This window comes from Ascaphus truei, chromosome 4 (genome assembly GCF_040206685.1).
Source record: "Ascaphus truei isolate aAscTru1 chromosome 4, aAscTru1.hap1, whole genome shotgun sequence".
Lineage (NCBI taxonomy): Eukaryota > Metazoa > Chordata > Amphibia > Anura > Ascaphidae > Ascaphus > Ascaphus truei.
Genome location: NC_134486.1, coordinates 348,440,545 through 348,452,568, shown reverse-complemented (window position 1 = coordinate 348,452,568; position 12,024 = coordinate 348,440,545). Strand labels below are relative to the sequence as shown.

The window sequence follows — 12,024 nt, the reverse complement described above, 5'->3', positions numbered from 1 at the left end:
GAGTGAGAGGAAAGGGAGTCAAAGGAGAGGGAGTGAGAGAGGGAGTGTGAGGGAGTGCGAAAGATATTTAGGATAGGGCCAACTTACTTATATACCCCTCTAAAACAGCCAGAGAGGGAGTGAGAGACAGAGTGAGAGACAGTGAGAGACAGAGTGAGAGACAGAGTGAGAGAGGGAATGTGAGAGGGAATGTGAGAGGGAATGTGAGAGGGAATGTGAGACGGAGTGAGAGAAGAAATGAGAGAGGAAATGTGACATTGAGTGAGGGAGAAAGTGAGAAAGAGAGTGAGAGAGGGAGTGATGGAGAAAGTGAGAAAGGGAGTGAGAGAGGGAATGTGATAGGGAGTGAGAGCAGGGTTGCTACCACTCCGGGTTTCACCCGGGGACTACGAGTTTTGGCCATGTATCTCTAGGCTACGGGTTTACCGAGTAAGCCTCCGGGTGGTGGCAACCATGAGCGGATGGGCTGGCGGCGGCAGCAACATCTCCCGGCATCTCCACCTGCAACTACTGGCAATATGGCTGCGTGGCGGCAAATGGTGTTGCGTTTCCATGACAATGGGAAGACCACGTGACATAGCTTCACGTGATGCCTGTTGCCATGACAATGAGACACTATGTGACGTCACAATGTCATGCAGTGCCACATTGTCATGGCAACTTGACGCCACGTGACATTGTGATGTCACGTAGCATCCTGTGTCATGGCAACGCAGTGCAATTTAATGCCGCGCAACCATATTGAACAGAGTTGCAGAGGGAAGATGCTGGGAGGAAGCCAGAGGATGTCGGGAGGACGCCAGAGGTAATTGCTATATTTAAAAAAAAATAAAAAAATCTCGGGGTTGGCCTTCAGTTGAAGGTGGCAACCTTGAGTGAGAGAGATGTTTATGAGAGGGTCGATTGACTTACAGTACAGTATATACCTCTCTAAAACAGCCAGAGAGGCAGTGAAAGAGGGAGTGAAAGATCGAGTGGAAGAGGGACTGAGAGAGGGAGTGAGAGGAGAGGGAGTGTGAGAGGGAGTGAGAGAGAGATTTAGGATAGTGCCAATTGACTTATATACCTTGAAATAGATTCTCCTATAAACCATGTGGGGAGATACTTGTGAACACACCAGATATACCTTGATAATATGCTAATTTAAATATATTTTACACATGTAAATTAGCATATTTCAAAGGTATCAGATTCAGATATGTTCACAGCTATATCACTATGTGCGTTATAGGCTAATCTATTTGGAGATTTTATAGGTCACTGAGCCTTCTCCTACAGTATATTGCTATCTCTCTTTCTCTCCCTCCCTCTCTTTCCCTCTCCCGTTCAGTTTGGTTTTCTAGTAGAGCTTCAAATGAAACACATTTGCTGCAAATGTAACTTTTGGTTCTCCAATAAAGTAATATAGCTGTATCAGAAATGTGCTTTACTAATAAATATAGTTACACAATGTCCCAAATATTATATCAATCTTTTACTGGATTTATTGTACTGTAATACACAAAATCCAGCTGTTTTGACATTATGGGTCTCATCAGTGTGAGGATGGTTACAGGCTGTGCAATGTGAAGTTGATAGTTATTATAATCAAACACAAAATAAGTTACTGTGAGTCGAAGTGACCAAAACCCTCCAACACACACTGAGTGCTCATTTGCATGTCCTCACCCAGAATCCCTAGCGGCAGTGGAAGCTTTGACAAAGCTAAGAGACAATGGTGAAAGGAAATGCTGCAGACCTGGCTGAGACATGTGAATGTGCTCACAAGTGGTATGTTTAGCTGCTTTCCCTACAAGCAAACTTAGCAAGAAACATTTTCCAGAAGGGTCCAGGATAAGAGTTAGGGAAAGTTAGATGTCACTGAAGCTATATTCCGCCACCCCACACCACATTATGCATAGTAATGCAAGTATAGTCAATCTCTTTGACCCTGCATGACTTTTCTCAGGTGCCTCCCCTTCTTCCCTTCCCTTCTTCACACTCTTTTTCTTTGTGTTTTGTTCACCATTGTTTACAAGTGTAGTAATCACCCATATGTGCAGCCTTTTAGTTCACTCTTCCCTACTAGCTAAAAACATTGTAATTGTGATCCTTTTTTCTACGGTATAAGGCCTTCTCATTTCACTAACTTCATTAGTGTTTGCCTTTCTTGTCTTCAGGGGGGCAGCCCCACAGAGCAGGGAAAAAAGAAGAAAGAAATCAATCAATTAGTGAATGTTTTAATTTGAAAAAGATATGTATTTTTTCCCTTGAAGATTAAAAAAACAAAAACAAAAAAAACCTGAATTGAATTTGGAAGCATTCGCCCTTCACTAATTTCTTATCTAACATGTTAATACAAGTTTCATAATTACTTTACTAATAAAAAAGATGAAGCAAGATTTAAAAATTTACCTGTAGATTATAAGACTCACAATCTTATTATGACTGAGGTTGGATAAAGACTCTACAAACCTTCTACGCAGTTATATCATAAGCCACCTTTCAGCCCAATCACTTAGGGGTCAATTCTATATGCTCTGAAGCAGCGGTTCGGGTTGTTTTTGGGTGAAAACTCCTATTAACTTCCTAAGAGATGTTCAACTGAAAATTGTCCAAATAGCCACTTGGGAGTATATTGAACTTACCCCCTAAATCCTCTCTCACGTTTATTACCTACCCTTGTCCTTCACATTTATTAGATAATTTCTTCTTTCACGGTGCCACAGAACCCTAGGGGAGGATGAGTATTTAGCAGCTTTCGGTCTGTAGTACATTCTAATCCTTTAAAGCCCTGCAGGTCCTCTCAGTGTCATTGGCGCGTGACAGTGTTATAGGAGAGGGATTGTAGGACTTAAACACATGAATGACATTATCTCCATCTTTCGTCAAACTGATTGCTTGCCTCAACAGTATATATGCTATGAAAAAGTAACTCCAAGGCCGGAGAAGATTTTAGCCCCACTCCTTCGAATGGAGTTGGACTTTTTTTTTTCCAACACAGGGAAGATATTTTCACATTTTTACTGTAATATGGGGCCTGTGTTCATACAACCTCGGTCATATTGACTAGCAATTTAAACAAAATGTCATGGAAATGATACAAAGGTCACTTCCTAAGTTGTATACTTTTACCTCATTTCAATGGTTATCTTCTACGATCTTGCAGAGACAGTTACAAAAAACACTATTAAACTCTGTCAGGATGATTACTCCTTATAGCTCCATCCCCATATACATAGTTATGTTTTCCCCATCTCCTGCTTTTAGTCTCTCTCCCCCTTTTTATTGTGCTATTCTATTGCTTTCTGGGGACTACTCTACCATCCTTTTTTAGAACCCACTTTATCTGTACTCGTTAACCTTCGTTTGTCCTGGTCTTGCACTTTGTAGTTCCTCATTAAGTACAGAAATCCTTAATGTTTCTTGTGACTCTTTCCCGCTGTCATATGTCTAACAGTAATCTGACTGCTGCCGTATACAGGGAAATGGAGGGAGACTCGGGGATAATCTGTTAATGTACATGAAAAATGTCTCTACTCATCCGGTCCTGAGAGAGAGTCTGACTGAGGGATACAACCTGACTTTTCAGGAATTTCTCTGTAGATCCAGAATACTTGACCAATATAACCCCTGGCATGTGGGTTTTCTAGTTGTGAATATCTGCACTGTACCTTGATTACTTCCTGCACTTTGAGTAGAGATGGGCGATCCTTTCCCGGATTTTGTAAAATTTGCCATCCAAAATCCATTCCACAGTCTAAAATACATTGACGGATTATTACAGTTTCAATCCACACGGATTAATCCAAAACCGCCATTGGATACAATATGCTGGTGGATTTTAACAATCCATCTGCGGATTGGATTCTGAAAATTCCTCAGCGGATTGCAGAATCTGTGGAATGATTGTCGGTATTAAAAACAAAAAATTCCGCAAAAAGGCTAATCACCATTTTTGAGACTGATCTGCTGAAGTCATCGGACCAAAATAACTAGTTGATTCGCGGTGGATCCAAATCCGCCCCCAAAATTCACCCATCTCTAACTCTGAGCCTCTTGTTACTCTTTACTGTTGGTAAAAATGTCAGAATTCTACTTCCATTTTACTATTTTACTTCAAATACTTGCTTTAATGCTTGTCCTTGTATAACACAAAATCAATTATAAAGAGAAACATTATAAGCCTTCTCAGATGTCACAAACGTTTGGAAATGGAAAGCTTGGATCATTGACCCATAACCTTGCTCCCCACTGGTCACTTATTAAATCCTATTAAATCCCACACATTATCACAACATTTTATTCAATTGTTCCTAAGCTTAAAGCTACAAATTCAAAATAATATACAGTATGCTATGAAATTCAATCCATAGAGATCCCACCCAGCTGCCCAATTGATGGCCACTCAGCTTACTCAGTTACACACCAGTAAATAAAGAGTTTGCTTGTAAATACAAAGTAAAAGCTGGTTGAAATACGGTAAGTTATTCATGTTATATTTAGCATACATTACATACTACAACGTGAAGTTTATTGCTCATTCATGTCAGCATTAAAATATCATAGAAGAACATTCTACAGGTATTTAACATGTGAAATAGATAAAACAACATGTTTTTAAATCTAACCATAAAGTGAAGAACATTAGGATCATGAGCTTGGTCTGTCAACTCCATTTCCAAATGTGTGTGATGTTAGAAAAACTCATACCGTTCTTTAAACATTCATTCTTTTAAATCAATTTCCATTTTTTCCCCCACAAGAAAAGAAGATCAGGAAACGACTTTAAAAGCCCTCATTTATTAGTAATGGCTTAAAACACAATTGTAAAGTCAAAATATAAAGTAAAAGAAATACTGCTCACAATAATGTATTTAATATATTCAAATTGATTTTACATTTGATATACATGAGATGGTTTATTGCTTGCAATGCTTGTTATGATGTAGAGTATAGAAATTAATCTTTGATTAACCCAGCAAATTTAATGCACCCTTAACTCAACTAGTCATTAGCTATCATTAAGGTGGTTGTTATATGTGATGCAAATGTGATGTGTTTGTTGAAGTTAAAGTCACATTTAATTTGTTTGTCCTTATTAGGTATAAAAATGAAACATTGATTAGCACAGCAAGTGAACCAGGAAAGTACAGAATTGAAAGCAAATACGGAGTGAATAGTTTGGAGATACACAGGTAAATTAATTACATTGGTTTGCTATTTAAAAGCAATTGCATTATTTGAGTATTATTCACTTGTCTTCTATTACTAAAAATAGAAATTCATTATCGCACAGGTTTGGCTTAATAGAAATGTGCATATCTGAGAAATTGAGAAGAATGTAGTATTATGTTAACATCTGAAAGCTTAGATGCTATTTATTTTAAAAAGAATGGCTGTTTTCCCTGGGGAGGTCCTTGGGAGGATAAAATGTTGGCATTATGTCTACAATAACTTTAAAGCAACTTGGAACCTGCCATAAGTGCATGCTGCTGCTGCTTCTCTGTGGAATAATTACCTCTGGGAAACTTCTCCAGATAGAGCCCTGTTGCAGGAGGCAAAAACAACCTATACATCATTTATACAGAGTTATATATTATAGGCTAAAGCTGTTAAATTCCGGGCATTGAAATCCCTGCTCTCTGATTGGATAATGCCCGGAATTTTAACCAATCAGTAATGGCCCAGAATTTTTGGCACCTTGCCAAGTTTTTCAGGCAATTGTCTTTCAGTTCTCATTCACAAAGAGTGAAATTTGCTCTTGGACAGGGGAGGGAATTGGACAGAAGGCTCTGACTCCTCCCCCACCCTGCCTACAGAGCTCCGCACAGGAGAGTAAGGGGAAAGGGTTGTGTGTCTGTTTTGTGGATGTAAAGGGGCCCGTAGAGTGTTTTATTAGTGTGTGTGTGTTTTGTGGGTGTAGAGGGGGCAGCAGAATATTGTTGGTGTGTGTCTGCTGTGTGTGTTTTGTTGGTGTAGAGGGGGAGCTGCAGTGTGTGTGTCTTCAGTGTGTATTTTGTAGATGGAGGAGGGGTGCAGAGAGTTTTGTTGGTGTGTGTGTGTCTGCAGTGTGTGGGTTTACAGGGGGCTCCAGTGGGTGTAGAGGGGGGGGGGAGGGGGGCTGCAGGTGTGTGTTTTGTGGATGTAGAGGTGACAGAGTCTGTTTTGTTGATTTGTGTGTGTCTCTGCAGTGTGTGTTTTGTAGGTGCAGAGGGGCGGGGGGCTGCAGTGTGTGTTTTGTGGGTGGAGGAGGGGTGTAGAGTGTTTTGTGTGTGTCTGCAGTGCATGTTTTGTGGATATAGAGCTGGCAGTGTTGGTTTTTGTGTGTCTGCAGTGTGTGTTTTGTGGGTGTAGAGGGGGGGCTGCAGTGTGTGTCTTCAGTGTGTGTTTTGTGGGTGGAGGAGGGGTGCAGAGTGTTTTGTGTGTGTGTGTGTGTGTCTGCAGTGTGTGGGTTTACATGGGGGCTGCAGTGGGTGTAGAGGGGGGCTGCTGTTGTTTGTTTTATGGATGTAGAGTGCTCAGCATTCTGTTTTGTTGGTGTGTGTGTGTGTCTGCAGTTTGTTTTGTGGGTGTAGAGGGGGGCTGCTGTGTGTTGTGTGTGTTTTATGAGTGCAGAGGGTGGAGGAGAGCAGCAGTGTGTTTTGTGGGTGTAGAGGAGGGGGGCTGCACAGTGTGTAGGGGGGACTGCAGAGTGTGTTGGTGTATATAGAGGGGGTGTGTGCAGTGTGTGTGTGTGTGTGTGTGTGTGTGTGTGTGTGTGTGTGTGTGTGTGTGTGTGTGTGTGTGTGTGTGTGTGTGTGTGTGTGTAGAAGGAGCTGTGTGCATGTACAATTTCATTTTAATTAAACTTGCAATAAAAGCATAAGAATGTAGACAATCATGCTGATAAAAATCAATATGACTACAAAATTTAACTTTTTTATGAAAAATTAAAAAAAATTAAATATAAGCCTACATTTAGCCTATAATAGTAATAATCCCCTCAGAACACGGCATTACTGGCCAATAATGCCCTGACTGGGTTAAAGAGTCCCTCGGCTTCGCCTCGGGCCTTCAACTCTTCCAGCCAGGGTATTATTGGCCAGTAATGTCCTGTTTTCAGGGATTATTACTTAAATATCTTATTTTTTAGGAACAATAAATATGAGTCAAATAGAAGACTGAAGCTAAAACACAAAATATAATTTTCTAAGTCTATCTAGTTTAGTAGTGGACAACATGTATTACATTGGTGCATCAAACACGGGATTAAGGGTCTATTTAAATCTCCCTGTACAAAAGCTGAGGCAAAACAGGTGCAAACAACTTCACCAAATGTGTGAATTTGCATGAATACAAATTTATGCAACTGTTCGGGACATTTAGCGGTGGCCTAAACCAAGTCCGCAGCTTCATGAGTCACTACTCTGAAACAAGAGAACTCTCTTCCCATGAGTGCTACAGGCCATGTCTATACATACACTACTGTGCTATATGTGCTATATGAATGCACACACAACTGTCTCTTACATACATATGTACTATGTAATTCTTTCCCTATATACCAATAGGGGCCACATAGTATCTACAAACATTAATAGTAATGCAACACATTCTTACATTTCTACACCTACCCACACTGTGTACACTCCGACACACATCTTTTGTAAAGCGCTGTATACACATTTGGCGTTTTATAAATGTATATTTACACACACACACACACACACACACACACACACACACACACACACACACACACACACACACACACACACACACACACACACACACACACACACACACACACACACACACACACACACACACGGTACCGATACCTCTACATCTATATATACTTTATGTGATCTTGCACTGCTGGAGAAGTGTGCTAAAAGTTGGTGCAGAGATCAAAAGATGCTCAGTATATTAAAACGCATTAAAAATGGCATTAAGAATTGAATACAAAATTAGAGACTAATACTAGAAAACGGATTTATTAAAAAAACAAAAAAAAAACACCTGTAGGATATTGCATTAAGAGCTCCTTTTTAAGTTCAGTGTTTCATTTGTCAGGTGTATAAATAATTTTTAAAAATCACATAATATTTATCAAAGGAAAGAGATCAATCCAGTGATAATTTGCACGCATGCATTAGTTTCTCACCAGACAATTCTGATACATACTGCCATACATTCATATGTTGAAAACAAACATTAGATGTAAGAGGGATTATTTATCAAAGTCTCTCAATTTTAAGGAGCAATCCAAGCAATATCCTACATGTGTGTTTATTTTTAAATAAATCAGTTCTGTAGTATTAGATAATACTTACAACCTTTTTTTATTTTACAATTAAACTCTTAATGACATTTTTAATGAGTTTTAATATACGGAACATCGTTTGATTTCCATTGCAGGTTTTATCCACCTTCCCAGCAGTGCAAGATCTTTGTAACACTTTCCTGTTTGTGATAATTTGTTGCCAAAATTCCCAGCAGCTTGAGCTGCAAACTGTAACAATAGATAATGTTACCTTGGTAATAGAAGGCTACATTGTAGCTGCTGAGTTACATTGAGTGAAAGATTGATTTGAAACTGAAAGGCAGCCATTTAATGAACCCTTGGAAATGGGATTTTGCTGATCGATCATGTCAGAACCAATTTATAGGCAGCTTAGGTAATTAGTTTTCAATAAAGGTAATCAAAGGCTGCATATATTAAAAAAAAAAAAGTTTTTTTAAGATTCTTTGATTGCCTATTTAAAAGACAAAGGAAAACGTACTTGGTTTATCAAAACAAAAACCTTATTGAATGTTTTTAATTTTATTTCTTTGATACATGTGTTGCTTTTTTATTATCTCAGCATTGTCACAGTTTAGCAATGAGGAAAATTGAATATAGAATATATAATTATTGGTGGGGTGCAGGTCATGTATCAAAGTGTCCTGACCTGCAAAAGTGGGGAAAATTACAGTATATTTGTCGTGGAAAAATATTTCCATTAAAATCAATGTTGTAGCTTTTTTTTTTGCAGTATTTTTGCCTTGGTTTTGCAAGAAGACTTTGACAAATTATCCCATGGGTGTAAAAATAATTTATGTCTAAGTCCTATCCGTAGTTCCTACAGTTTAATCATTTGCTAAAATGGAAGCTAATATTTGTCTACGCACATGACTTGATAAGAACCCACAAAATCATTATTTAAACTTATGTGGGAGGACAGATCATATCATTTTCATTGCACTAGTCCATTAGAGCCTATTCTGTCCAAATGCAGTGGACAGAACATTGCACATACTGTATGCTTTGGTTTTAAATAATGGCATATTTAAAATAATTGTACAACAATTTCTTCTTTAAAGAAGCATATTGCATTACTGAAATATGCAAATAAAACTGAAGTCAGGAAGCATTTGTTCATTTTTTCCTTGATATAAAATGCTCGAGATTACTGTATCTCCTTATTTATTTTGTATTCTCAGCTGTTCATACCAAATTGCTGAGCCATATGCTATCTGATCTGTGGTGACTCAAAACAGCTTGGAATTTCTTGGCATGTCATCTTGACTGTACCCTTATGTTAGTGAACTTTTCCTGGTGACATTTGTCTATATGAATATACGGGGTGCGTGTTGGCTTAAATGGAAAATACTTAAGGTGCCAAGATGAGAGCATCACATTTAATTTTAAATGCAGTAGCAGGATTGGGTTTAATCAATCTATCTATCAAATCTCTGGATACGTACTGTACGGGTTTACTGTATTTTAGTCTTCCCAAATTGTATTATTTGAGTTTTTGAGGGAAGTGTATGCTGCATAAGAAATGATCTAAACTTTTTGGGGAGAAATAATGCTTCTTTCACCACATTATCACGTCACATAGTGGTTAGGCTGCACACAAGGATTCTGGGTATTGACATGCAAGTGAACACCTAATGGACATGTCATCTTTATCTTCCTATACACATTAGTGTGTGGATTGTCTAGAGCTTTTGCCTATTGCATTAAACAGTTTGTACAGCTGAGCCTGGGTTAGGGAAGATAAAGAATCAGTGGACACACTGAACAGACTTTTTAACTTTTTGGTCTCATCAGTCTGAGCTTGGTCACTGATTTTGCCTTGCTATAGTGGTTGCAAACCAGACACACAGTTAGTTTGTGTGAGCACCATTGGGATTTTCGTATCTCAAAATGTTTGATATGTCAATTGTGTTTTGTTGTTGTAAAACACAAAAATATTGCACTATCTTTTAAGACATGGATTTAGTGTGGCATAAATTACAAAAAAAAAAAATATATATATATTTTAGCATGTTCTTGTATAGTGCTGCTAGTTTTAAGTAGCACTTTACAGAGACATTTTGCAGGCACAGGTCCCTGCCCCGTGGAATTTACAATCTATGTTTTGGTGCCTGAGGCACGGGGAGATTGGGACGTGTGCTCACCACAAATAAGATGGGGCCATGCTGCTGAGGTGGGGTAATATATATAACGCCAACCCACAGCCGCGTGAGCTGGTTTAAGAAGCCACGGAAACCATGGGGGTCCCCTGCATAGCGATTGGGTGTTGGTAGACGGGGTTCGGAGTACCTGGACAAGGCTACTGGAGCAGTACTGAAGCTGGTAGCAGCAGAGTCGGCGGGGGCCACAGAAGGTGTTCGTGCCTGGGCGGTAAGGGTTAACAAATTCTCTTGCAAGAGATTCATTCGCTTTTCATTTTGCTGTAAGTATTTTTAAGTACTTGAGAGCATGCTGGCGTGCATGCTCAAGACTCGTCCCACCTCAGCGGGGTCCATGTGTGGTGGGCTGAGCATATTGTGACGGTGTGCTCACCACAAACAAGATGGGACCACGCTGCTAAAGTGGGGAAATATATATAACGCCATCTCACAGCTGCGTGAACGCGTCTGGAGTGTAGAGTAGTTGGGTCAGGGTAGTAGAGGTGAGAATGGTCGTGATACTTGCCGGGGTCAGTAGTGAAGGGGTACGGATCGTTGTGGGTGCTTTAGCCAAGGTCAGGATTGGAGAGGTGTGGATCGTCGAGAGTAAGCCAAGGTCAGGGATGGAGATATGCGGATGATCAAATGAAGCCGGGTCAGGAGAGGAAAAGAGTGGAGTCTGAAGGCAAGCAGGGTCAGGTAATAAGGCAAGGCAGACAAGGCTGGAACAGAACAGACCGTGGAGAGGCACACGCACAAACAGAGATTATGCTCATCTGATGAGCCTCTGGCTCTGCTGAGTATTTACAGGAAGCTGTGACGAATCACAGCAGGAGGCATGTCACTGTGCAGGTTCTGATAGGAAGCAGGTGTGCGGAGTCTTCCTGATGATATATTTAATGTGATACAGGTGCGTTCTGCACACACACGGTGTGTCGCACGCTAATGACATCATCACATGGATGCAACCGGGAGACGGGGCCAGCGGAGTTGGCATTTAGATCCGCGTGCGCTCCTATGATGATAACAGGCTCCAGGGTGAGGTTTGGGAGCAATGCTGTTATCTGGATGTATGGAGGATACATTTTGCGTGTGTCGACCGCACTGCGCCTCATGGATCCTTACAGAGATAAAGTGATTGCTCAAGGTCACAAGGAGCCGACACCAGGAATTGAACCAGGTTCACGTGCTTCAAACTCAGTGCCAGTCAGTGTCTTTACTCACTGAGCCACTCCACAACATTGCTAGTGTGCAAATAGTTGTGGTGAAGGAAGCACACAGGAATCCGGATTGTAAGAACTTGCTCTGTATTTAATTCATAAACAGAGCAGGTACAGACATGTGACGTTCCAGGGCACAAAAGCCCTTTCCTCAGACCCTACTCCTTGAGAGTGAATCAGGAATAATGCTATCTCCATATAATTAGCCTATAAATGTACGACCCCTCTACAATCAAGAGATTATTATGGGCTTGAAGGGAATACCTCCCAAAGAATTGCAAAATAATATATTTTTATTTCTGTTCTTTAACTTAACCTCTCTGGACTCCTTGAGAGGGGTAGGGTCTGAGGAAAGGCCTTTTGTGCCCAGAAACATCACATGTCTGTACCTGCTCTGCTT

The 12,024-nt window shown here is 40.2% G+C and overlaps 1 protein-coding gene across 3 annotated transcripts in view; it reads left to right on the top strand.

Annotated features, from left to right (window-relative positions):
• The window catches only part of MYOM2 (myomesin 2), a 150,331-nt gene that overhangs the window by 19,692 nt on the left and 118,615 nt on the right, over positions 1-12,024 (top strand). For all 3 annotated transcript variants that reach the window (XM_075598214.1, XM_075598213.1, XM_075598212.1), the window contains one exon: positions 5,085-5,177. In XM_075598214.1, the coding sequence (XP_075454329.1) occupies positions 5,085-5,177 (93 nt within the window). The remainder of the gene's footprint in view (positions 1-5,084; positions 5,178-12,024) is intronic.